Genomic DNA, 27,965 nt, shown 5'->3' with positions numbered 1-27,965 from the left:
GCAAATATGTTCCCATCCAAACATTTCATTTCTTATCCGCTCGGTTTTGTTTCGGAGTCAGAGAAGCCTTTGAAACCCAGAGGGAGCAAGAGGTGGGAATGGAAGATCCTCACTGGCATCGGGGTCCTTGTCCGCAGGGATGCGCGGGAGGCCGGGCTGACAGCGAGAGCCCGCTGCTGGATTTTCTCCTGCTCCCTTTCAAACATGGCRCGACGTTTCTGGCCTTGGGCGCGCGGTGGTTCTCGTTGGCGCGGGCTGAGTGGGAGCTGGGTCTCCACGTCTGTGGGAAAGCAGCGGTCGAGCCCGTGACTCCTTCCAACCTCCTTACAGGCCGGCAGAAGTGGCGAGAGGGGAGAAGGGGTGAGGAAAACATAGCACGATCCCAGATTAACCAGACTCTTTTGCAGCACGACTGGCACGCAACAGGACGGTCTGACAGGCAGGACGCCCCATGGCTTTATCGCTCCCTCACACCAAAGAGATCCACTCAGTGGTCACGGTGGCCGGTGGTCGCCAGGTCCTGCCTGTCCATTCAGGAAGAGTCTGATGGACTGTACAACTTCCTTCCTGCGAGAATAAGGCTGCAGCTGGGTTTTGGCCAAAAGAGAAGGATGAAAACAAAAGAACTCCAGAACAAGGAAAGGAGAGTGGCCGGCTGCTGCTGCTCCTTCTTTGTTGTTATTTGAGTCTTCACAGTGCTCCTAGCTTCATGGCTGGCTGAGTGGATGGCTCTTTATTTTTATTTGAATTTTATTTTACACTGAAATCTCATAGGTTGTTCCACCAACACCAGACACCTTCTTAACGTTTGAGTGTCTAGCAGGGCTGACGGGGGTCCCCTGGGAACTTGATGTTGAACCCAACCTGGTTATTCCTTTTGGCTGTCCATTTATTTTACTGTGAGGTGTCTTCAACTGCATGTCATCCCTGCATCAAAAGAAATATCAAAAGATACAATATTAGTGACCAAAACATGATAGCAGAATAGCTTCATTCGGGATGAACAACTATCCCTGTTACCCTGGGTCCCAAAGTTGCAAAATATTCAAGCATAGGAGTAACCTCGTTAAAGCCAATACACTTAATGAAAGGCCACTGCAATGAGAGAATTAGTTTTACCTTTAGACAAGTGGATCAGACCCCAGTAGTATCTGTTTATTTAATCATTTGCTTAAATGTTTTGTTGACCCAAACTAATTGCATAAGAATTTGGGGGAGGCAGGAGGGGTTAACTGTCTCCACTGCCAACCTTAATCCAAACTATGTTTTACTTACAATGAGAAATAAAATAGTCAGAAAAAACACTTTCCAGCTAAATATTCACAGTTAACCCAAATTGCGTTGCTTATCCCTGAAAGACACAAGAGATGAAGCGTAAGACGTCACGACAGCAGACACAAACTGACTTGAGGCAGGAAGCCCTCCAGGATGCTTGAATTGGAGACCATACTCCAGACAGACTCCTAAAATCATCTCCTTTCCTATCACCTACTGCCAGGGTGCACAGACAACTGTGCCAAATTGTACATCTGCCTCACCAAAGTGCTATAAAAGCCCTAAGTCAATGCTGAAATTGTCCTCAAGACCACGGTCTCCTTCCTGAAACAAGACAGAAAGGAGCTGGGGAGTGTTAGGGGAAAGGGGAGAAGGGAAAGCCGTTGGCAGTGTCGCTGACAGAGAAACCAGGCTAGATTTACAAGAGCTCTGGTGGCAGGTTTGCCTCACTAGGTAAAAAACTTCAGATTCATTAATCTATTTATTTATTGATCTAGATGCTTGACTTGACTTTAGGACCTTTGGTAGAGACCCTCCTCAGTGATAACTAATGTCTGCAACTTTCTTTAACATCAAATGGGGTCAGTGTATTTAAATAGCTCGACCACTTTTGCCGAACTTTGTACTTCTCAGTACTGCAGAGAGCTGAACGGGTATAAATTTACAGGCTCTGCGTTTTAAACATACATTATGTAAAAGCGGTGGGACCAACAAGCTGACAGCATAAGCAAGAAACAGGGACTAAGAGAAGGCAGACAGCTTAGCGTATCAGCAACTTGCTACACCACAGCGGCGTCGGACACAGCCAGGGCCCAAAGAGGGCAAAAGGCAATGGAAAACCCATAGGTCTTATTTCTCTGAAACACGCTCGTGAGTTTAATAGGTTCGAAGATGGGAATGGGGTGTCTGCCTGCTTAACGTTAGCTCTTCCACCAGTAGAAGAATCATTTTAACAACTAGGATTCACTTGAAAACATTGGGATCACTTGGCTCTTTTCTGACTTGCCATGTCAAGGCCTACATTCTCCAAAAGGACGAGCAAGATGAGCGCAGGCAGAAGCTGCAGCTGAGGATCTTGCTCCGATACCACCCGCTCAGGTTCTCAGCCCAGCAAACCCTCTCTGCACCCCCCTTTCTTACAGAAAGGAAGGGCACAGCGAGGCCTTAAGGGACGGCCTGTGCTTCTGTCACCAGTTTGGCATTATGGGAYGCTCAACACAGCTAAATACACAGCTCTCTGTGCCAAGCACAATTAGCAGGAGTGCATCGGCCCCATGGCCCCTTAGTGCCACCTACGGCGGCACGTGCCGTGACCCCGGCTGTGCCTCTCTGTCTGCACAACGGCTGGGTCCAGCCTCCCTTCGCTGTGCAAGCAACAACAAGCAAAACACCCTTTTGTGCACAACGGGGAGGCAATCTGCCCCCTACCTTGCAAATAATTATCCAGTTCAGTTAAGGCATTAAACCACTCTGAATTTTACAACTTGACTGATCACTGCAAAATTTAGTCATGATGAGGTTACTACGAGGTTCTTCAGAGACCCAAAGTGCCCCTGCAAAACCCCTACCCTCGCTGGCCTACAGCAGGCAAGTCACCTTGGCCCTGCCTGCGAGTAGCTGCTCTGCCCCCGTTTGCAAGCCAGCGTTCATTGCTACGAGGCTCGTAAAGCAACGCGTACCTTTGTGCTGCCACCGACTGCACCTCTGTGATTTCCACAGTGTTTACAAACGAGACAGCCTTCGGGCCTCCGTAAGAGGGGGACCTAGGCATCCCTGTGGGGGACGATGGGACCTGGTGGCCCGGCGATTTGTAGGAGCCGTTGCTCACCCTGCCCTGTAGTGCTTGATGGGACTGGACATTGTTATTGGCTAAATCAGCTTGCAGAGAGGTTGTGGAAGTCCTTGGTGCTCTTGTCATTGCACTGGAGAGTGAAGACACTGAGGACTGCAGTATAGGGTTCCTTGTGCTAAAACTGGTAGCAGCCATCAGATTGTCTCTAGATCCGTATCTCATCGCCATGCTGCGGGGGTCTTCAGAGAGCGTGCTGACTTGCTGAAGGCTGTAAGAGCTAGGGGTGTCGTAGACACCTGAGTCTGCAAATACTGAATCGGGGTGCGAGTGGAGGAGCTTCTCCCTCTCTTCCATCTCTTTCCTCTCCTGGATGGATGCCATAATGGTTTTTGAAAGGTTGTCGTAGCGGACTGGAGAGGGGTCTCGCTGGTGTGGAGCCGGGCCCCCCAGCACTGGGCTGAAGCTCTGCGGTGGTTGGCGTTGCAGCTCGCTCCCCCGCAGGTGGCACATTTTGGCAGATAAATACGGTGAGTGGTACCCGACCGAGCCGACCGCAGAGTGGGCGATGCACTTCCTCCCCGCGGGCGACATGGGGTTTAGCAAGCTGTCATAAGACAGGCTCCCATTTCTGTTCGACAGGGAATTGGGGGAAAAGATGCTTTTGTATGGGGTGGAAGCTGCCCCTTCAGACTTTATTGGATGAAGGGGCACTTTGTCTGTCCCTCTCCTGCCAGCAGATTTGAGGCTCAGGGATCGGGAATTGATGGCAAAGGAATCTATCTGGAGCGGGGAAGACTGATAGGTCTTGTGGAGGGAGCTCTTCCGGTAGCTGGGGATGTCCAGGCTCGGTTCTGACTGGTAGTCAAGGCTCCTGCCATCCTCTTCTATCAGAGCTCCTTGGCTGTGTCCCTCCTGCATGGAGATCTGAAACACAGGTGAACATGAGAAACAAGAGCCTGTAATATATATGCATGGGTTTGCTCTCCATGGGGAGCGCATGGTGAGAAAGGAGCCCATGGGTAAGAATCTGGGAAGCAAGAAGGAGTCATCCATGTTAAGGGCTAAATAACATCGACAATAACAAACACGTCAATACAGTGAACACTGAAAACACAGAGTGCCTTTTAAACTGTAACACTGTCAAGGTAAATCAGATTGTAATCTGATAATACTGCCCTYGGAAAGCACTTTGCTTGAAGTTTTCTGCAAAGAGCTCTTGATTTGAGGGATGCTTGGTTCTGAGTGCTGAGTCAGACATGCCTTAGGCTTCAGTTCAACACACTGAGGTCCTGCACACTCTTATCCACTTTACTCAGAGCTATGAATATTCACTACTTCTGAATTTCAGGCCATAGGTCTTCAAAATTAAGCATCTAAGCTTAATTAAAGCACAGAGGCTCCCTATGCCAGAGGCCAATTTTGTAAACTGGAGTTTAGGCAACAAAATTAAGCAATTTTCTCTCTTTTACTGCCTGTGTAGGAAAGAATGGCTACAYTGGAGAAAGAAACATAAGACACAATTTATTTATACGTGTTGAAAGCAGGGAGGACCTCACTTTGTATTTACTCTGTGAAATATTGCTTACAATTTTGTTCCCTTAAAAGGCCATTGTGTGCTAAGCAAATGATTTTGTGGGTTCTTTAAGGAAGAGTTTGCTGTAATGCACAATGAATTGGCTATGTTGACTCTGCACAAAAGGGGGATTATTGGTCACACATTTAATCAGAAATGTGCAGTTTGTCCTTCATCTAATTTCTTTTAAGAGGCAAATTACGAATATGTTTTATTCTAACTTTTTCTTCAAGTTTTGTGTGTTTGAGCTAGAAAATAGAGAAATGTGCAAACCAGCACACTATCTTCAAGAGCATGGTGCTAAATCTGGCCTTCTCCGGAAAAAAGGAGACCAAGTGACAGCCTGTGAAGTAGGAGGAGAGAGAGAAATGGTGTCGCCTGTAAGTATATTTGGGCTATGTATCCTTGTGCTCTGCTCTCCCTTTCCTTACAGCTTTCACAGCTCAGAAGCAGAGTTACATTGACAGGCTGAAGAGCTGACACAGAAGAGACAACATGATACTCCTCACACCAGCTACTCTGTCCCTCCGTGCCCTATACTTAGATATGGCTTGGCAGACAAATACATGCAATCCTCAGCTTGCCAAGTGAACTCATTTTTGTAATATTCCTACCTGACTACTAGGAAGTTGAACGAGCTGGCAAAGCTCAGTGTAYGCACCCCAGCCAGCCTATGGAAGCACCATCGTCCCGGGCTGGGTTTGGAGGAGCAGCCCGCAGAGGGGAGATGCCGCACCCCATTACCAATGCACAGCGCTGCTCCATCGCCTGCCCTCATCAGAGCCTGCCCTCTCTCTATATTGCATCCAGAGCTAGGTATTGAATGAATAAAAAAGCTTGCCTTCCACGGCTATCATCTCCCTTACTGCATCGCGACCCAGAATACTACCTGCTGCGCACAGCGCTGCTTGCACAAAATTGCAGGTTAAGTGCTGGCTGGTGCCTGCAAATACAATGTTTTGAATTGGCTGGGAAGCCATTTGTAACGCAACAAAGTGAAGATGATAGGATATTAAACTTTTTGGATACAGTGAACGCACTGTTGTTCTCATGTTCCCCTTCATAAGCCAATCTTTTCTTCATTCACTGGACAGATCCAGAGAGTAAGATTTACAAGTAATTACTGCAGTAAGACTAAAACCTGGACTTGGTGCTAGATGGAATTCCACTGTCTGTCACCGCCTGTGTTTTCAAAGTGAAAAGGTTACTAGCAAAGTTTTCTTCATCATTTAAGGAACATTCTGTCTCATTGCAGTGCTGCTGCTTAGAAACTGTCAATTACATATCTCTACCACATTTTCCTTCCCTTAATTACATCACCTTCTGGCTTGTTATTGCGGGAATGAYGTTGGAGAAGCTGACAAAATTAATCTTAAGAAAACTGCATTGTGGTATGTGTGTTTAAGGCTATCGCCTCTGCTGTATGAAGATTTACGTACATATCACCAACCTACAAGTTAGACCAGTGATTTTCAAACTGCTGTTTTCAGGCCTTTGAGGGTCCAAGGACTATTTGCAACAAGTTCACAATAAAAAAGTGAGAAAAACAGGCCTATTTCCAGTGGGCTTAGATTTGCGTTATGCTTCCAAAGGAAACAGTATAAACACTTGCAAAACTTCTAAGCTAAGAGAAAACAGGGAACATTCATGCCAAGAGAAAGCCTCTCTTTAATTGTTTGGACCTTGGATTTTTGACGGGAAGAAATGATGCCAAGCRTTGTTTTTTGTTTTTTTTTTTATAAATATGTTACCCAGATGCTCTGAGAAGGTGCTAGGGCAAGTCAAACAGAGAATTTTCCATTAATTTTAAATTTAGCTAAAATATATCTTGGGATACCTTAAAAGCTCTTTGTGTTTTGCAAGCTGACATGTTAAGGAATCACTGAGCATGTTGCCCCTTGCCTGAAGGGCCTGATGCAGAAAAGCGCTCAGCGTGTGCTGCTCCCGCTAAAGCAAATGGGAGCTGGCATCTGTGTTGGGAGAAGCCAACAAGAGCTGACACCTCTCAGCACCTCAGGATCAGGCCCCAACCCTGGTAAAGCAACAGTGCATGCTCGTCCGCCGAACAGACATATCATGCTCTGCAGAGGAACACTGAGAAAGCAGACATGTTTTTACAAGGAACATAGTGAAAATCCACATTATTTCCTACCCAAGCTGAGTGGTGGTGTTTGCTTTTGCATTCTGACATTCCCAAGAGCCCTGATGTGAATTTACCCTCAGCTTGAAGTTGCTTAGCATTAGCTGGGATGGGATTTTCCCACGCTACTGTAGCTTGCTCACCTGCTCAGGTGCAGCATGATAGTGGACTTTGGGATTGTTGCTGAAAGCTGGTCGGTACTTGTACATGGCAGGCGTAGGAGGGCTGATCAGTTTAGGCGAAAGGCCCCCTTCTGGAAAAAAAAAAAAAAAGGGTTTGTATTAAAAATGTGCGAGAGCAGGCTGTCGTCCCTACTTCCCCGTTATCCATGGTCCTCTGCAAACTGAGCTCTGTTCTGCAAAGAATAAAACTTATACTACTTTTGTGCAGAATTCCACCCAAATCTATGGGACCCCATGTGGGAATAACAGTGCATAAGGCCAGAGCAGCAACCTAAAGAAAATAAGAAACAAAGTATAATATATACAGTGGGGTGACATATTTTGATGAGTAGTAATTTTGCCAAAAATTGAAACTGTGGAAAAATTGGGTTGAATTCAGCTACTAGCTTTGGCTGAAAAAAAATAGAGATTTTTTTTCATAGCATCACAGCTTTAATTTCAGCTTTTCATAAACGAAATAATTCTGTTTGAAATGCCTAAGCATTTCATTCCAATATTTGATTCCTCACTTCAAAATGACATTTTCCATTTTATAACTCATCAAAATTTTAAAAAGGGGTCTAAAAGTGTTTTAAAAGCTCACAAAAAAGAAATGAAATATCCAAACGAGACTTGAAGGAACCACTGCAAGTTGACTTTTCTCTCCCTTTCCTGCTGTTTACTCCCCTAGCTCAGAACTCCTGTAAATACAAAACCCCTCACCCAGTTCCCATTACTGTTTTGAAAGAATACTGAGAGCTTATTAAAGAGGCTGAAATATTTTCTTACTATTAAAAATAAAAACTGATCATGCAACAGTACCTTCACTGGCTCCCAGCTGCCCTGTTAGCTCAGAGTACTTGCTTGGATCTCCTTTGGGTGGGAGAGGTGGCTGCACGTCCATACTTTTATCCTCCAGACCCTCCAGGCTAATTTTAGACTGAAAACGAGCAGAGAATCAATTGTTACCCATAACCCATTAGATAACAACGTGTCACAGCGCTGGGGGTACCGACAAACAAGAATAACCTACACCTGGGATGACAAACACAATTCAGCATCCACTGCAGATAAGGACTATCATGTATAAAATTAGCATTATCATAGGAAGCCAATATAATTTTAAATGCACTATCCTTGTTTACTTGGCCTGCTGAACATTAGCATCGTACTAGTTAAGCCAATGGTATTTTCTAGCATTTTCCAGCAATTTTCCAGGTATCTCTCAGCAAGTAACTATGCAAAGAGTCCCCTGCAAAAACTTTGCAAGGTGGCTTCTCATGAATCCACTGCTTTTTATATGAATAAACAAGTCCTTATATTTCATACCTGGAAAAAATGAAAAAAAAAAAAAAAAAAAGCAAGGGGAAGGAGCAAAATTCAACTTCTGGGCCAATATTCTTTTCACTGCACTGCAGACCTTCCCGCAGTTTTGAAGCTCATAACCTTCCTCAAAGCAGGACAGCTGACCTGGTGGTACAAGAGTTCCCGCAACGTGGTAACTTCGTTAAAATTAATTTAAACACAAAGAGGTGGAAACCCTTGGGACAGAGAGTAACTAACTGTTGCAAAGAATAATGTCATCTTCCAAAAGATGCCCAAAGATGTTCTATTATAGAGCCACAAAGACAACTGCTGCTGGATCATCAACTCCTGCTACCAGTCCTGGGTTACTCTCAGAGGATGACGTGTAAGAAAAGGACTCAGCTTCCATGATTTTCTCCAAGAGATGTGTTACCTTGCTGCGGTTGAGGTTGGCTTGGATTCCGTTGTCACTGATCTTCACGGTGATCTGCCGCTCAGATAGGTCCGGTCGGAAGAAAGGAGGCTTCACGCTCACAGCTTGCTTTTTCTTGGGCTCAACTATGTACCTAATTAACCGTTCAACAGTCATCATTAGAAGAAACAACAACCTAAGAACGAGGCACAGAAACAAGAAAATCTTCCTGCTTCCGAGATAAGATTTAAGAATGTGGCAGAATCTACGTAAGTAAACTACATTTACTTCAATGGATGTCAGTCCAGGAAGTCATTAAAAAGCAATAAAAAGATCAACATGAATTTTAGTGAGGAAGAGGAGGGGATGCATTAAAAAAAACAAGCGATATTTGAAGCACTGAGAGACAAGAGCACAGTTCACACAAGAGAGAAGAGGCACCTACCACCAATGGAAGCGATTTACTAGATCTTACCCCGTTAACATGAACCAGCTTCCCTGCGGTGGGAGATGGAGACGGGGGGCAAAAGACCCAGCACAAGAGGAGTTAACATGGAGAAGACGATGTGCTGTCAGTTCTAGCTTACCACATGGAGACTTGTTTCTGAAGCATGTTTTAGAGGACCAGAGTGTCCAAATAAGTAGAGGTAAAAGAAACAGGCAGGTCTATAGGAAGCAACAAATCTAAGGGGAAATGGCTGGTTTTAGACACTTAATTTATTTCCAGCAGATTAGAATTCTGTAAGTGCAGCTGGGCCCTGGCTGTACAATGTAAAAATACCAAAATATGCACACAAGCTTTCTCTGTTTCGTCTAGTGAACAGGACATTCTGGTAGTGATGGACTTTCAATAGACAGGACAATTTGAACAGGTCTTCATAAAACACAAAGATTATGTTTGCTAAAATTCTGAGTATAGCAGTGATGATATTACTCATTCCCCTCTCTTAACAAGAGTGTCTCCCAACTTCTAATATCCCGTTCTCTTAAAATATCTTGACCTGAGTTTTAAATGTTGGTAAGGTTGAGAAGCAGCTATTCCAGGGTCTTCACTTTAACATCAGTAATAGTCTTTCAAGACTTATTTGCTGCATAGCCAAGAAAACAGTATTTCAGATAACAGTGTTGAGGGCTGGGATTGCTCAGCACCTCAAAAAGGCTTAAATAAGTCTTCCTGTAGTACCATTACTAACTTGTACTAACATGTAGCAAGCTGGACAACTCGGCACCTAGGATATTTATACTCCACCTGATCTATTGCCTTAAAATCCTAGTTTTAAAATGTGAAAGAATAAATTTATTTCCCCCAAAATAGAAAGCCATAAATAAAATCCCATGTTCCGTGATGTAGACCTGGTTGGAAATCTGTTTTATGATAATGGAAGTGTCAGTGAGATTGAAAACCACAGCCACTTTAAATTAGATTTAAGTCTAAAGGGGAAAGGCTGATTTTAGATTCCTTCTTTCTTTCCCACAGACTACAATCCTTTAGCTGTGCTTGGACTTTGTACAATACGAGAAGTTGTGTCGGGAAGCTGATAACGGAGCRGAATTTACCCTGTTACTGTATTTCACTGGATAAGCATCTTAGCGAAACAGGGCTATCGTCTCTTGATATCATTTGGCTTGCTCATCCCAAATATATGTTTCTGGGGTGAAGATTATGAATTACACGAAGAAAGAAACTGCTTGACAGGCTACATCCGTGCAATATTCCAGCTCTGCCCAAGCGAGTGCCCTGCTTTACTCCCCATTTCTCCACCAGGCTGAGCAGTGCCAGACTCCACGGCAGCCCGCAACACATCAGTCCTGCTCGTGAGCCCAACCGAGCACCTTCTCCCTCCGTCCCAGCACCTCCGCCGCCTCCCTCGCTCCCAGCACCAAGCCTTCCCCTTACCTGGGGGCCAGGGGGCTGCAAAGCACGTGCTCCACGTTTCCGCAGCAGCCGCGGGTGAAAGGGTTCACTCCCCCCCGGAATTTACCCGTCACCTGCAACGATAATTCGGGGCAGCGCTCCAACCGCCGCCTGCAGAAACACCCCGCCAGCCCCCGCAGCGCCAGGACGAGGCCGCCTTGCTCCGGCGCTCRTCCTCCCCAAACGGCAGATTGTTTTCCTTAGAAATATTGCTCCCTCCGGCTCTGACACACGACTTCCATCAGCCCCTTCCAGCTCTYGTGCACGCTAGTCGAAGAGCTCTTCCCAAAAGAGCAGCGTGCTCAGTATTTCTGGACCGTGCTGCGAAGCTGCAGGCTCACCTCCTCCCCATACCGCTCCTGCACCAGGTTCCTGCCTGCCGTCAGCCAGACGGGCTGTTTTGGTTGCTGTCTTTCCCTGTCGCCTCCAAACCGACAGGAATGTCGATTCTACGCTCCTAGCATTGGACRAGAGCCGTGCATCCTCCAAACCCTCCAGCAGCACCCAGTACCCACCACTGCTTTGTGTGGGAGGGTGCCAGGAGCTCCCCGGTGACTACGGTGCTTGCTTGGAAATGAACTATTTGAAGAAAATTAGACTGGCGGGATCCACAACAAGCTGCATTAGCTGTATAAAGGGTTTGCACTCTACAGGCAGCCCAGATACTTGAAAATAACTGTATGGGGATAAATACCAATAAAGCCAGAGAGATTAATAGTGGTTGCCATTAAAAGCATTACTGCTGCTGTTTGCAAGTAATGCATTTTAATCAAGTCATAGTCCTGACCTAGCACCGCATTTACAGAGTACCAGAAATACTTTAATTACCTGCACATAAAATTGCAATGATTAAATGATTTTGCTGGCCTCTTTAATATAACATATTGAAATGTTGGAAGTTCTGTGTGTTGGAAGAGTAATTTGATGACTGGGACATTTGGCACATCTGCAGTCATTCCTGGGCTCAAGCTGACCYGCTGTCAGATGCTGGTTAAGCACTTCACATCTCTGTGTCCATTTTCTCACACACATTCTGAAGATAAAATTTCTCTAACTATCAGATTACATCACTAATTACACCAATTTGGTTTCTAAAATACTTTGACATCCACCGATAGAAAGCCATCTCAAAAGGAAAGATATTTGTTTGCTCTATTCAGAAACTAAAAATACCATGATATGATCAGATGTTGGGTTATTTTGATTCCACAAATGACTTTCAGAGGCATTCAGAAAGCTCAGAAACATATAAACTCAGCCAATATGCACTCCTAAATCACAGTCTGTCTGGTATGCATGCTCAAAACCTGCAATCTCTGGAATGAACAAATACCAAGAATTTACAGTAAAACACCACAAATATCTATAACACTGGCCTATAAAATGTAACGGGGAAAAAGGACGAGTGTAGCTGAGCATACTGTAAGTGGAGAGCTGGCAGCAGATAACTAACAGTGTGAGAACAGAGAATCAATACTGAGACTGCAGAAGAAAAGTGAATGTTTTAAAACAGTAGCAAAGCCAGGAGTAGATCTCATATCCATCAGGCCTAGTCTGGTGCTCTAATTACTTAAATGTGCTTCCTCTGAAAGGGACCTGAAGGTCTGGAACATCCATCCTCCACTAGACAGTGTATGTGACCAAGCAGCCATGAAGACAAGATTATATTTAATTTTTGGCAAAGGCCCTAGGAAGATGGGTTAATCTCAGGTGATCCGGCAGCTCAGGAAACCAAATCACACCAGGATGCCTTTTCCAATAGTTATTTCAGTCTTGTTAAATGCAAAATTCTCAACATATCTGAGTTTTAGTGTAGCTGCAAATACAAGAAGTTAGATTTTACTTTACTTTTTTTTCCCTTTCTCCTTCCTCCTCTGGCTAAAATTCTCATAGACAATTTTCCTCCCTGCCCACAAACAAGCCTAAAGGAGACCGCAATTTGGGCTGTGAGGACAAAACGCACTGGGTTTCATGCTACTATTGTTAGCGCTATCAAACCTAATCCTTGGCCAAAATGAGTTAAAAAAAGTGAAGGGCAGCTGATTCCAAGCAGGACTGAGATGGGCGGAAGAAAGCGCGTAAGGATTCACAGCGACAGCAAGCCTGCTTTGTTCAAAGGCCACGTCAGGCACCAATTACGGGCGGCTTCAGATTCCTTGCTTGCGTTCACCCCTCACCCTATTCGCAGACAAAGGGTTTTACTGTCTCCCGTTGGATAGGACACACCGTCTCATCTCATCCTAGCTCACACCGGCCTGGCCTCAGGCAGATGTCTTCACCTTTGCCTGCACCGCAGCGATACAGTCTACAGGAGCACGAAGCTGTCAGCGTGCCGTACGACACGAATGGGACCTCAGCAACGGGGGCCACGGAGAGCCCGCGGATGCAAGAGCAGGGAAAACGCGTGGAGCGGCGAAAGGCAGCCGCGTGAGCGGAGCTTTGGAGCTGGAGCGGTGAAAGGGCAAAGCACCGGGCCGCACACGATTAATTAGCCTCGGGAAGAAAGCAGCCGGCTGGCACACCATGTACCAAGGTGCCAAGCTTTCCACGGAGCCAGCTGCCCCGCGCGAACAGCAGGAGCAGACTGGCCGTCCGGGGCTGGATCTCCGGCACCTGCACCAGGCTGCTGCTGGGCACGTGCATACAGGTCGGCCTCTCGCCGGGGGCTGCGGATTACACGCTTTCGAGTAACTGCAAGGAAATCACAAGTTTCCCTGGCTTTTTGGCGYGGGATGTTGCGTTGGCCTTTTGTTTAGCCAATAGCCTCTGCGTGCGTGCGTGCACACAGGCATGCGAATGAGAGCGAGGGACAAAGGGCCAGCGCAGACCGGACTGGTGCAGCGTGGGCTGRCGGGGGGGTGCAAAATATCAGGAGACAGGACAAAAGCATGATTTAATCTTTTCCTTTCTTTCGTACAGTCTGATGATTCGTTCACTCTGACTCATAAAGTTTGAACTTCTGGGGTTGACAGTACTCACCACACAAAACCTATTACTAGGCCATGAGTCGATTTTAAGTGATAAATAAGCATGTGCTGATCTTTTGTGATTAGGCAAAACCTGTGCGTGCAGTGCATCCAAGAAAAAAATTGAAAATAAAAAATTGGCAACCTTCCTAAATCCTGAAAAAGCCCTAGTAAGGGTGTTACTGCTAAGATTTGGGTCAGTTTTCACTTTATCCAAGCTGACTTGCAWGAACTTTCTCTTTATTTCCTTCCCAATTCCACACCTCAGCCACAAGCACAGAGAAAGGATCGTGTCTTACCTGTTCATTGGTTGTGCGCCCTCGGGCCACTAGGACAATATGGAAACCAGTGAGACCAATGACTGGGATAAAGAATAACCCAGCCACACACATGACAGCCATTCTGTATCCAGGAGTTAAAGAAATGAGAATCAGTGAAGGGAAAAAGAGGGTGTGAAGAAAAGGGAGGGGAAAAGGAGAAAAAATTCTTGAAAATAGGGAGGATATTCCTCGCCTTTAATTAGGCCATTTAAATTTCACCTCAAAGTTAAGTCTACCTTGGAATTAGACCTCAGATATGTTATGGGAATCCTTTCAGACCAGTAACAAATCCTACTGTTATCTCCTCTTCAGCATACAATTTTGTAATGAGTATTTGAAAGCTGTAAGTTTCCCATCCTTCCCTCTTCAATGCAGTCATCTTATTTTAGGTCTCTTCTGGTCTCTAGTATCTAGTCATATCGTCTGTTCTCTGCAGTTTAAAAATATGCACTCGGATGGTGATGGATGCGTCCCAAAACCACCAGGCTGGCAGAGCAACAACCTCTCTGCATCATCATTTTTTAACTCCCATCGACCAGTGCCCCAAGCAAATACATTGCTTTATTTCTGCTCCTAGCCTGGCTCCTTCTCCTTGAGATGGTTCGAAAATAAAACGCAAACTCATTGATTCTGGCTGTAACCATCTTCTAAAGACTCCTGTGCTCTAACCTGCCAGTGGGAGTAGCATCCCTCAGAACCACAGAGCTAATGTCAGCACAAAACCACAACAAAACGCTTTATAGCAGGTTTTTTCCCTTCTCCTTGAAACACCTAAGTGGCCACTCAGCTTTTCAGTGGGGTGAATCTGTCAGGTTTACTTACTATTAACCCTCTGTTTTCCATTTGCCCTCAAAACCACCTGTCTGGGTCAACCAAAACTTTGTATTTTCCCCTTACCCTCCACCCGCTCTCAATCACTCTTTGGCATTAAATTTCTTTATGCAGATTTTGACATGTTTTCTGCACATACGTTCTCTGATGAACATTTGCAAGAAAATAATGTTAAAAGAGATGTAAATTTTTTCTATAATCTGAGAAAACTATTTTATAGACATTTTTGATCCTGAAAAATCTAAAAACATTCAACAAAAACATATGTCAATTAGCAYATATGTTAGTATATGTATTATGCTAGTATGCAGAGGGACTGCCTCTAGGGCAAAATCTACTGTATTATGTTTTAAATATAGTAAATAGTACCCAGCAGTGTAGAGTCACCTCCAATTGGAAGTAAAATTCAGGAATGCAGCATATCTCTCTCTGCTAGGTCACCATGGCAATGACTGAGAAAGACAGAAGGTCAGCCACAGTTTTGGGGGTAATCAGTGGCTACATAGGTCAGAACGGTACAGAAGACAACTTGCACTAAGCATTTACGGGGAAAAAGGAAAGGGAATCCGGAGAGGAGTAGATCTCCACCAGTTCCAGGAAGACAAATCTTCACATTTATTCTTTCACATTTTCCTCAAGGCCACCTTGACTCTTGAAAGACCAAAAAGAAGGATACGTAATGGTGGTATGAGCTGCCCCCAGCTTTTCCATATGGTTTAATACAAAGATCAGCCCAAAGGTGAATACTCCAACCATGTGTGTACTTAAGGACAGCAAGAAGAGAAAAAAATAGCGGTAGTTCCTCCGTCCTATGCAATTGTTGACCCATGGGCAGTGATGGTCAAAATCCTTGTAAAGAAAGGGAGAGACAGGGAATGATATCCAACTGGTGAAAGGAAATACATTGTCTTAGAGATCAGTCTGAACCATCATCATATAAAATCACATCAGGATAGCTCTGCGGCTTTACAACATGCTACACCCTCTTTATAAGGCTCTTCTTGGGATCAGTGATGTCTATGCCTATGGATGGAGAGGCACTGGGTGTTTATAGGGTTCAAGATGAAGATACATAAAGAAAAAGACAGGCTGTTTCTCTCTTGACGGTGGAAGCGCTATTTTTTATCATCCTTAGCATGAGGAATCAGTTACAATGAAGTTATTATAACCTATAATATTTTGAGGTTGCAATACTGCTGCTAGCCAAAGAATTCTTCTCCCACATTTCTATATTAATATGTAACTGAATGAATCTAGTGCTTGTTCACTGTAAATTATGGGCCTCATGAAAAATATTTTTTACCAAGCAGGTCCCCAATGAAAGGTAATATCTGGCTAAGACACAGGCAAAGTTCTGGAAAAATACATTAGTTATGAACCCAAAACTAATTAGTTGTCTCAGTCAAGAGTTCAAAGTACCTCATAAAGCTGGATCCCTTTTAACAAAAGACTTATAACGAGGGCAAGCAGTAGACACTTTTAAAGTGCCTTTACACAGATTTATAAGCATGTAAATCCACTGGCTTCAATGGGATTATTCTTGATGTGCATAAGTCAAAACAAGATCAGGTGCTCAAAAATAAACCCTTCCTATTTCTGCCTTATTCAGAGCAGATATTACACTCCCACTACATCAATAAATTAGTGGTTTATTCTTTGTTTTATGGTAATATTATCTTTAAACATCCCCCAACGATGACAAAGGGGTTTTCATACTTAGAAGTGCTGCACAACATTTTGACTGAAAATTTACAAAATAGAAGAAATGGATTAGAGCTTTCTCAAAGTGCATTAGAAAATGACAGAGGCACTTTAATAAAGATCATTTCCGGCTATGTCTGAAATGCTGACATAGCACGTGTCTATGATGCAAATCTGGGTGTATGCAGCCCAAAAATAATCCCTAGATTATGGAACTGTATAAATATCCACTGTGAACACTTCAGTAAAGCAAATAAAGATCTGACTACTTTTGTCATGGATTCGCGTTTTGGTCCAGCTGGTCACAGCACACTTTAGGTTTTAATTGTTTTTACTTCTGCAAGTGTCATTATTTTTTTCTTGTTTGTTTGCTTATTTTTATCCAATTGGCTCAGTTTTATTTGGGCTAAGAACTTTTATCACACATTTTGGCCCAAAACTGAAAAGATGTAAATTACAAACCTAAATGGGCCCTATATGGAAACGCCCATTTCTCCTATCGCTGTCTCCAAGCACCGCTGGAACAGGCAGGTGCAGTGGGAAATAAGCATCACAGGAATCAATAAAGCACGCTGTTTAAGACCATGATTTATTGATTCAGAAGTCATTAATGTTTTTTGCCTATACTCCTCCCCAGCATTCATAATTTAATTATACAGTGAGAGCTTCTTTCGTGCCCACCAGAATAGTAAGGAACATTCAACTGATCTGACCATCGGTAAAGCTTCTCGAGAGTCAGGCAGAGTCACCTTGCGTGCTGCTAATTTATTTAGGTTACTCTTGGATTCTCTCCCATTTTCCTTTCTGTTGCACAAAACTGACTCCTCTGGAGGCCTTACGGCTGCATGAAATTGCAAGCGTTTACACTAGTGAATTTTGGGCAATCTTCTTCTGGCAAAACTTCAGTTGTTGAAAACGGATTTTCATGCCGAGCCTCTGGGGAGGGCAGAAGGAAGGAATTTCATGGGACAACTGAGAATTGCCATCATCTAAACAATCCTTGAAATCTAGAATTAGTGAAAACATTTGTTTAAAACTAGGAATATATGATTCAGGTTTTCTATGGAAAATCCTGTTCTGTTCAACAATTAAGAGAGTTGAGTAAAAYGGCTGTTGTGGCAATTCCCCTCCACTCACTGTCCTCAGCAGCTCCTTACCCTCCAGGGTCCCTCAGACCCAGCGTCAATCTAAGGCCTTCTACAATGGGACAAGCTTGTCCTATCTACTGATGGTTACCAGGCCCAGCACTGCTTCCAGCTAATTATAACTTATAGGTATGTTGCTCCAAAGGAGAAAATGACTGGCACAAGACAAGCCCAGACAGCCTTTCTCGCACAAGTAGCTGTGCTGCTTTCTTTAGGACTATTCTCTTGCTTATGGCCAAGAGGGTTAGAACAAAGATGAGGTACGCAGCATCCTAGCTGATGCTGTTCTTTTGCTTTTCTGATCAGCAATTCCTTTCATTTAGAGGGCACAGCTGAATACATTTTAGACATATTAAAGATTTCATCTTTCCATTGGAAAAAAAAAATAGACCTTGCAGCAGAAATTATCCTTAAGAAGTGGAATTTGTAGCTCAGAAGTAAAGATCCCCCCAGCAATACAGCACTGTGGATACAGTGCTCTGTATTTAGGAGTTTGGAAGATATTTATAGCCCCAAATCACACCTTGGGGGTTATTTTTTAAAAATCCTGTGTGCTTCAACAAGACCTCTGGGCTATCAAGAAACATGAAAGCCCCATAATTCAGAGGAAGCAAAATAGAAGCATGAATGAGTTTATGCTCTAAGCTGGGACGTTGGGTCCTTCCGCTGATCTGAGAATCACTCCCTGAACTCTGAGTTTGGTCTTCCTAAAGCTCACACACCACTGTCTGTATTACAACTTACAAAGGAGATAGGGCACACACCTTTGTATCACCTGGGGCTCATCGTTTAATTTGGAACAAACTGGTTCCTGTGTCAGTTGATAAAGCACACAAGCTAGTATGGTCCACCCTGGATTTCCTGGATTTTAACCTAATTATCACCGGCAACAAAGCTGGCACCAAACTTTATTGCACATGTAACATACATCATACAAAGGACTAATATTTCAAGTGGTAAATAATAGTAGGGAACCAGCAATGAGGGTAAAGCTGGGGACTTTCAAGAATTAAAATACTGGGGGAATCACCTAACTGCATGTATCCAATAGTAGGTGCAACCCCATCGCTCAGAAAAAGCCATCAGATCACGTACTCGACAGGAGCGTTACCTCAACACAGTTGTCACAGACACTGCAATGAGAGCAGCGTGGAGGACGATAGAAGTGGCAGGTGGCACACCATTTCATCCGTACTTGGATTCCCTTAATCTCCACATTCTTGTAGAGTGGAGCTCGGAAGTCATCATCTTTATCTTCATCTTCATCTGCTGCTCAATGCAAAAATAAAAGTTAGTGGAAGTGATGGACTGCCCAAACGGGTTGTCCTGGCTGCAGGACACTTGAATGATCTGGGTTCATTTTAGCACCTGAGACAATACTCCCAAGGGAGCACCAGGCAGTCTTACACACCAGCGCACTGGCTTGACTGAGAGGTGTTTGAGTCTTATCTCAGCCAGCATTTACAACTGGAAGGAACGGATGAGTCAAAGTGGAGGTGGAAACCCATAAATCACCCAAGCACCTTGTTGTGAGGAGTTCTGCTGCATGCATTTGGGATTAATTCAACAGTGGCCTCCCAGCATGTAAGGCAAAAGAAATCACATCAACAGATGTTAGAAGAAGATTGTGTTAGCTCAAAAACAAACATCAACCCCAATAACCCTGAGTGACAATTTACCCAACGCTCTGGTGCCAGCCTATTGCCAGCCCCAGACTTGCTGCTCGGGGATCCTGATGCAGCAGTGAAACATTCGATTCAGAAGCAATTCGGGTGCCTGTGATGAGCCCTCGCAACAGTGCTTACATCTCTATAGCATACCCAGTGCTCACTTCTTCACAGCACACCCAGAACGCTCTAGCTTTAGGCACAGGACGTAACTGGGAAGATCTCACCTCTCTCAAAGGCAGCATGGTCTAGTGATYTGAGCACAGCACTGGGAGTTGGGAATCCTACAGTCTAATTTTTTCACTCTGTGGCCCTGGGCTAGTTATTTAGCCTCTGCGTGCCATTAGTAAGATGGGGATGATAATACTGCAGAGTCATCTTATTAGGGACAACCTGGTGGATGGTTTGTCATCTCAACTAAGCGCTGCCCTGTTTAAGAGAAGAGGCCATTTAAAGATAAATGCATAGAATGAAAGTCAGTCTATAATGGACAAATATAATTCTCTATTGGAAAGAAAAGGAAAAAAAAGAAYGATGTTCCTGAAAGTTCTTTTATTCCAGATTGTTTTAATCTTTATTTGTTTCCTTCTGACASAGAAAATCTAAGAAGTTCAYATCTATTTAACACCTGGTTAAGCATTATAGTGTAGCTGGCTTTGGTTGACTGGCTCCACATTAGGTRGAATTTGATAATTTTGTCCCAGTGGGGCATCAATCACTGTCACTTAGTTCTATATTAAATCTTCTCTAGAAGATGTATYGGTAGAGTGACAAAAATGATCCAATTTCCATTGACTTCAGAGGGAGTTTCTCCCTTCACTTATATGAGCTTGGGATCTGGCTCAGCTACAGTACTTACCTTGCAAGAGTATTCTGTGGATTAATGTTTGTGTGTGGAAAGTGAGTACTGTACTGGCAGCATTCTCTATAATTTTCCTTCATAACTAATCAGTGAGACTCTTAGTGGGAGTTTAACTCTAAATCCCTTAGRCACTTCTATAAATACAATCTGTAGGTTCTTCAATACCATTATAAACTAGTCAATGCTGTATAATACATTTGTGTGGACATATAAAGGCAAAACACTAGAATGGCCAAACCATTAAGCTCTTGTAAAAATACTGACTATGCAAACAAAAATTTGTACCTTGCATATACATACTCACATACAGACACATTARTCTTGCAGAAACTATCTATTATCAAAGCTAGCACTTGACATCCACTTAGAAGTGTCAAGAATATGTGTCATTTGTCTACAAAGAAATCTGCATCTCCCAGTTGCTCTGCTGAGGAATTGAAGAATTCTTACAAAACATGTTCACATCAAAAATACTGTAACCCAGCTCATAGCTGGTATCTATAATTAGCCAGCAAAGAATATTGCAAACCTTGACCCAGACTGCAAATCAGATTTGTCAGGTTAGCTCCAGTTTCAGAGACTTACTATTTTCTTGTCTTCTGATTCATTTTGGTGTATCATTGGCAACTCACTTACACAGAGCCAATCCTGACTCATAGCARGATAATTCAGAAAGCCAGCAAAGCCAGGATTCAAAAATGAGTAATGGACTGGGGAGTTTGATTCAGATCCTCTTCAGTAATAAAAGAAAAGCTTGTTTTACTTCCCCCCACACCTTAAGTTCTCCCTGCCAGAGCGCATATAAGCTTATATGATAGGACTATGTCATACACCTTATTTGTTTATTACCCAGCCTTCAGTGATCTGAGCATAAGAATACATTGGCAGGGGACAATATCTTACTGCGCTGATTCTCACGCTCTTGTTTGCTGGTACAGGGAAGCCAAGTCTCATGTTTTTATCACAAGTCTTATGACATTTGGTGGCTTCCTTAAAGCTCCTAGTCCTGGAATCACGTGACTTCATGAGAGCCTCAGCTTCTACGATCACTTGCTTGTTGTATCGTTTCTGAAGTAAATTTGTAACCATCAGAAACATGCTAAAAAGCTTGAAAAAAAACAAGAAGACTAAATGTGTAATTTCAAAAACGGAAAGCAAATAGATCCATTGTATATTCATTTTAAATCACTCCTACAATTTTTGGGCTCCTTGGGCTGGCAGCTCTGCAGGCGGCGTTGGGTGGTGGTGGCTTTTTTAGCATACACACTTGCGATCTGCAATAACATCTGCTCCCCTTTCCTTCCAGCACTGGTATTTTTAGTCTTTTCCATCTTTTCTTTCCCTTATCAGTTTGCCTCTTTCACACATCTAAACTCCTACTCCATCTCTTTCTTCCAGGATGGCTTCCATCCCTGTTCTCGTCCTTTCCGTGCTCAGTGCRGAGGGCAGCTCCCCGGCTCCAGCCCTCTCCCAGGCCAGGTCCATGCACCGGGCTCAGAGGTGAGGCCAAGGCCAGAGAAGAAGGGAAYGGGGCGGCAGAGGGGCAAGCTGGGGGAAACTCCTCCTCTGCCTGTGCTGCTGCGGGCTCCCTTGTGCTAAGGGAGGCAGGAAGGGAGGGAAGGCGGTGGGAGTTTCAGGTTCCTATTTGATCTCTCTGTGCTTTTCTCCTTTAAATGCACAGGCTAAAGTGAAGAGCTTGTTTGCCAGGGGAAGCTGGAGAACCGTAAAGGAAGGTGTGAATTTATGATACACTCAGTCCTGAGTCACTGGTAGSGCAGTGTAAGTGGAAGGCAGCAGGCGCCGTTCTGAGTAAACTACGTTGCACAAAGATATCAGATCCGCAGACTGAGATTTTTAAAACGAAACAGCGTTGTTCCAACTCTCCTCCTACTGAAGGCAAAGAACACTGATGCCTTTGGTAATCTCACAGCCTGAGCTTGTTCAGYCACTGTTATCTCTGCTGAGATGAAGAAATTAAGAAATCCAGGAATCCAGCCAAAAGCCCTAGTGCGTAAGCTCTTTTGAAAATCTCAGTAGCACCTATTTGGACCTTCAAGCACCTAAACACTGGCTCACATAATCTTGCATAAATGACTGAATCTTGCCATTGTCTCAGTTTGCCTTTACACAAAATTATTTCCTTAACTGGAGTGCTGCAACACTTAATCAGGGGCTCAAAAGCTTCAGCTGAAAGGACTGGCAGAAAGATGCTCCTCATTAGACCCTGCTACCTGCAGAAACTTGGCGGTTGCTATTCAGGGAAGCCAGCAGGGCAGGTACCTGTTTCTCGTCAGGTACCATAGCAGTTCAAAGTGGGTACTGAACTCACTGAATAGAGGTGAGAAAGGACAGCTTGCAAAGAGCGCAGATCCTTTGGGTTAGCCAGGTTGCCTAGAGCAGTCTCTGCTGGAAACTGCATGTGAATGATTATTGGAAGATGGATAAAATGAGGTGATAATTCTCTCATTAGGATGTGTTAAAAGAAATAGCTGCTCTGTGGCTCCTATTACGAGAACTGGGCAATCTTCATCCTATTTAATCAGTTGTGAATCAACACTAATTTAAACAGGCATCTTTTTTTAAACATATATACTTTTTAGACACTCCACTCTAAAGCAGGCCTTAATCATTATCTTTTTTAGAATTCACTGCTTATGCGTTTGTTCTATGCCTTTTTTTGGAAGGAAGATTTGCTTTAACAAAGCAGCTTTAGAAAGTTCAGCCTCCCCCTGCACCATGCTCAGCTACCTATTGTGAAGACAGTGACTTAAATCCAACGTGCCAGCCTGACACAGGGGATGACAATCACAGTCGCATCGGTCAGGAGACCTGCTCAGGGAGAACCACGCCGCCCAGCACTGTGCCTGGACTGCCAGCCTACGCGCAAGGAGAACAAACTCCACCTCAGACAAGGGATGGGGGTATCTGGCACTTCACTACTGTCCTCTACAGCCAGCTGAGCGCAAGGTGAAAAGAAAAAAGGTCTATAGGAAAGAATACAAGAAGAAAAGGGGCTGGGTACGAAAGAGTGGATTTGGATACCTGACACCTCCTTTGGCTTAGGTTTTCATCCCCCCTCCGCACTCCCCAGTCCCATCCTCTGTTACCTCGTGGGAAAACTCCAGGGTCCATGAAAGTCGCCATGCTGAAGTTTGCAAGCACGAACAGGAACACGAGCCCATTGTACACTGGGATGGCTGGGGAGATGGCTTTTGTTAACCAGGGGCACCTGTGGAGAAGGAAAGCTACAGGTAAGGGCTCGACTATGTCAAGTAGCATCTTCCCATCCATCACCCTCACACAGAGAAGCAGTCTCCTCCTCCCCACCAGCCATGAAGCAAGGCTGAACTTGTGACTTWACAGGAGAAATTTCAACAGAGCCCCTTTCAGTGATCTGAAGTACGTCACATCCATCCCTTGTAAAGCTGCTTTGTTCCGCAGGGCAGAAAGGAGCAGCGCCCACGTGGCTCGCAGGCCTCTGCCATCCTCTAGCTTTGTTTGCAAACTGACATTTTGCTTCTCTGTGCACAAGCTGCATCCTGTCGCTGCCTGTCTGTTGCCCTTGCATATAGCCGGGGTATCAGTCTGCCGCAGCCGGTCTTGCTTTTAATTTTCACTGGCATTAAGCAGACTAGGATTCTTAAGTCGCTGGTCTTCACAGCACATACAAACAGAAGCTCACCCACCTTTCGTCACGCCTGCCCCGAGCAGCATGTTTTTAACTCTGAATAACACCTGGAAGCAACACTACAAAAGCTCTCCCCGGGGGGCAAGTCCGAGTCGGAAGGAGGACTGGCTCTGCAGCATGTAACAACGCAATACGAAAAAGAAAGCGGATGGCATCTGCCACATGAAYGCTTCTCAGAAACCCTTGAAATGCTGCCTGCCCGCATGGCTTGCGTAACTGAGAGAAGCAGAAGGTAAAGGGTAAAGGAGGAAAAACAGGAGACTCTGGAAAGAGGCTGGAGAAATGCCATTTATAGGAAGCCGTCCTAGCTGCAGAGAACGCTCTCCACCAGCAGCGGAGGGCAGGACCGAGGCAGAGCACAGCCAGTTTCCATAATAAACTTACAGGTGTCTGTACCCAATAAAGATCARTGTTTATTCATTCTACCATTTATAGCCTCTGTAAAGCTTATCTCTAAACCCTAGATCAAATTTGCTTCTCTGTTCTGCATAAAAGGTTTGTTGTTATAGAGTTGCTGGAGGGAAAAATCCTATCAATCGCATGAATCTTGCAAATATGAATAAGGAAAGATATGGGACAAAGAAACTCTTTGAAAAAAGTAAAGCCTGTTCTGACCGAGYGGCCCCTCAGCTTTTCACCTGCCTCGACAGCCGGGGACTCCTCCGAGCTGCTGTGCAGGCAGCTGCTTAACCGTAATGCCTTGCCACCATTAGCATAAATCATACATCAGCCCACATATTTCAGACCATATTTTGCCTGCATTACATCTACAGTTGATCCTGCTCGTTTGCCAGGCCGAAGCCTGTGGAGAGAAAGAAAAAAAAAAACCAAACCCTTTCCCAAATCTAATTCACAYGGTTTGTGCTACCGATGTGCTGTTTTGAGCAGCCGGGAACGGTGCTGTTGACCTTGAAACGGCGCTTAAACACGCTCCTGCGGCCAGCGTGAGAAGGGCACCGCGTTTTCCTGCTGCATTTCTTCGTGAGCCGGCAGTGCCGCGCGATTCCCTGCTCTGCCCGGCTTGGCTGATAACGGGCAGCCACACAGGGTGGCACTACCCCAACCTGCTTTCTAAAGGTCCTTTTCTTGCGTGTGCTTCACTCGGGCTGGGCTGGAGTGAGTAAAAGGATGGACAAATCCTGCCCAGGGTCCGGGACGCTGGGAGCACACTACGTTTGCGTCTGGGGCCAGACCTTCAGGATGACCAGGGGAGAAGAAAAAACAAAGTCTTCTCACTTGAGCAAAAAAGCTTTGCTACCACCCCCGGCGGGGTGAGCTGAAGGGTGGGTTTCTCCCAGGACCAGTCCTAAGCCGTTACAGAATAAATTCTACCTGGGGAAAGGTTCTTCCCTCTAAACTGTAGTAAAATGAGACTCAGCATGGGCATGACTGACTGCATTTCTTCCCATGAAGAAACTACCTACACAGAGAAAGATTATGAAGTTACCCATTGCTTGTCAAGCATGGAGGAGAGATTTCCTTGGCAGTAAAGTCAAGTAAGTCAGCAAATCAAGGGACAGAAAACCCTTTCTTGCAGATAAGTAGCTACTCAGAACAAGATTATAATAAGTGAGGCTGTCTCAGATGATTAATGTAAGCATTTGCTAACATGCTCATTTGTGATTTACTTTGTCATATTCCCCAAAACATATCAAAATACTAGGAAAAAATATAGCCATAAGCTAAATTAAACAGCTTATTTATTGGGAAAATAGCGCATCTGAAAATACTTCACGGAAGTTGAAATACAGGGTAGAGTGAGTCATTGTACATATTAGCCAGAAGGTCTGTTCACCACCCTGCTATTTTTCTTCCCAGAGTTTTTATGTAGCATCAAATATTGCATAAAATCAGATGGGTCAAAAGGAGTTTCATACTAGAAAACAGATGTGGCGATCAAGTCCTGCCCCCTAACTGTAAAGAGGGTCTGAAAAGGAAAATAAAAATACTACCAGGATTGCCTAAACATGATGCTTTTTCTCCATTCCTCTCCTCTAATGCACACACAATTTTAGGCAAAGCAACAGAAGCTCTAATCCAGGTGTGGCAGATATTTTTATTACTAACCCGTCATGCAAAAGTCTAGTTTCCGATTCTCTGCATCCTTTCTGCCTTGAGGAGAAAGGTGCAGAAGCAGCCGAGCAGGACCCGCAGTGAGGTTCTTTTTACTTTGTATATATCCTCTCTCCAGCAGAGCTCCTTCCAGCAGCAGTAATGCTCATGTATGGTGCAAATCTAGATGAACGGTTCAGATACTTTTCCTAACAAAAGCTTTTCTGAATCCAGATAAATAACGCATAGATTCAAACCTCTCTTTGGTTGGGGAAACCAAAATTTCAAGAGGATTTATAAGAACAAGACCATACCACTACTGTGGTAGCACTATGTACTTTTAAAACATTTTACCCACATAAGCTATTATTCCTTGGGTCCTTATGTTAGTAAATTAACTGTCTCTTGCAAATATGAAAAATTGTGCAACTTCTCCCTCCCAGACACTATGATCCCAAGTGAGTAATATACTCTCATTCCTCCACATCACCATGTATATACTTTCCTAAATTTTGTGTTAACATTTGTATTTGCCTTTACATCCCTTTAACCTTAAGCTACTGTTTCAGTGCCTTCATGGCATACTCATCCCCTGGGAATTTTAACTCGTTGCGTGCGAGACCCGCTATCAGCCATGCGCTGAGCAGAGGCGTTGCAGGGCAGCCAACTCACCGTCCTGGTCCAGCCCAGAACGAGGGCAACGGTGCCCAGGATCTGCTCAGTCGTGCACCCTGCCTGCGCTGGGCTCTGCTCTTCATGTCTTCAACCCGCACAGTGCATTTATACAGCATGAGGGRCACCACAAATTTTATAGGACCAAATAAATTAAGTAGAGTCAAGGGCCGCATACCATCCCCTAGTGGAGCGTCAGCACCAGGTTTGTCTGAGATAATAACTGAACCCCAACATTTCTGATGTGTGCTGACATCCAGGAGTGAAAATGCCCAGTCCTGACCCCTGCTCTTTCTATTACAGCTTAACTGTTGCCAGAGAAAGCTGCAGCCTTTGTGTGTGCAGAAGCACCTGCAGAACCGCGGTCATCGCAGAGGCCGAAGGCAGTGTCCTTGGACCAGGCTTTTTGCATAAGCAGCTAGCCATGCCTCACCTGGCATATTTACAGCTCCAAAGACTCTCTGTTCCCCACGGCCGATATTCCTCATTGCACACTCAACACTTAAGTTCCAGTTAGCTGTGCTGGCTTTCTTTCGAAAATAAATGTACGATGGGTGTTCTGCTCCAAGTTAATTCAGATCCCTCGGTTGAACCAGGAGACCTGAAGGACGATCCTGCTACCACTGTGGGTTCCAGCTATACTACAGGGAGTAACTACCCTGGGTGAGAACCCTTCAACGGTTTTGTTTACTGTAAAAATTAAGAGCCAGCACACACCACCATGGCATACTAGAGATAATTACGGATCTCAAATTCTTCTGAATAAGCACACAATTACACAGGCAGCATTTTCCTCATAATTATACTTCTTCGACATAGACTAATTCTGCTCATAACTCACAGCAGAGTAATTCATGGTGACAGATTTAATCTCATTTATCCTATTTGCTCTTGAAACCCTATCCTAATAAAATGGAAAGTTAAAAAGATTAACAAATAGGATCACATAACTTGCTAGGTGTCAGCTAGACCTATGCATCATCAGCCACCTTCCTCTGCTAAATTAAACAACAAATAATCCTTTCTGCTTTTTTGCTTGGTGCTTTGAAGCCAGATGTGTTTGTACCTTATAATTATAGTTCACCTATAATTAAGTAATTGAATGGGACATTTTTCTCAAATCTTGCTCCAAATTAAGGGGTTGTTTTCTATTAAAACCTTACGTGTGCTTAGAGAGACAGCAGGTTATAGAGGATGGAGCCTGGGATTTCAAGAACAAGTTTTAGTCTTGGCTCTGACAGTGGCTTGCAGAGTGACCGAAAGCCATCTGCCTCCCCTCCGCTTCAGTTCTTCTTTCTGCAGATGAGCTACCAGCTACGGATGGACCATCTTCCTCAGTGCACGACAGAGAAGGGCTCACCTTTATTTCTGCAACTCCCAAAGTGCCTCCGAGTCAGGCCCTGGCGTTTGCTGCCCCGGAGCCCGACACGGGGCACCCGGTGCCCACTCCTTCGAACCGGGGCAGCCGCTCCTACTCACGGGCAGTTG

General features: G+C 44.6%; 1 protein-coding gene across 1 annotated transcript; it reads right to left on the bottom strand.

Moving 5' to 3' along the window:
• Window positions 1-622: 622 nt before the first annotated feature.
• On the bottom strand, window positions 623-23,356 carry ZDHHC8 (zinc finger DHHC-type containing 8). The gene is made up of 11 exons (XM_026091872.1): window positions 23,173-23,356; window positions 18,648-18,805; window positions 15,367-15,539; window positions 13,839-13,941; window positions 10,556-10,647; window positions 9,134-9,178; window positions 8,680-8,812; window positions 7,764-7,881; window positions 6,924-7,033; window positions 2,955-3,991; window positions 623-927 (listed from the first exon to the last, which is right to left on the bottom strand). Exons 1-11 carry the CDS (start codon window positions 23,354-23,356, stop codon window positions 756-758), a joined length of 2,325 nt encoding a protein of 774 aa, XP_025947657.1. The 3' UTR covers window positions 623-755.
• Between the last annotated feature and the right edge of the window lie 4,609 nt (window positions 23,357-27,965).

This window comes from Apteryx rowi, unplaced genomic scaffold (genome assembly GCF_003343035.1).
Source record: "Apteryx rowi isolate R43461 unplaced genomic scaffold, aptRow1 scaffold_93, whole genome shotgun sequence".
Taxonomy (NCBI): domain Eukaryota; kingdom Metazoa; phylum Chordata; class Aves; order Apterygiformes; family Apterygidae; genus Apteryx; species Apteryx rowi.
Note: the sequence above shows the minus strand (reverse complement) of the source record. Positions and strands in the feature narration are given on the sequence as shown.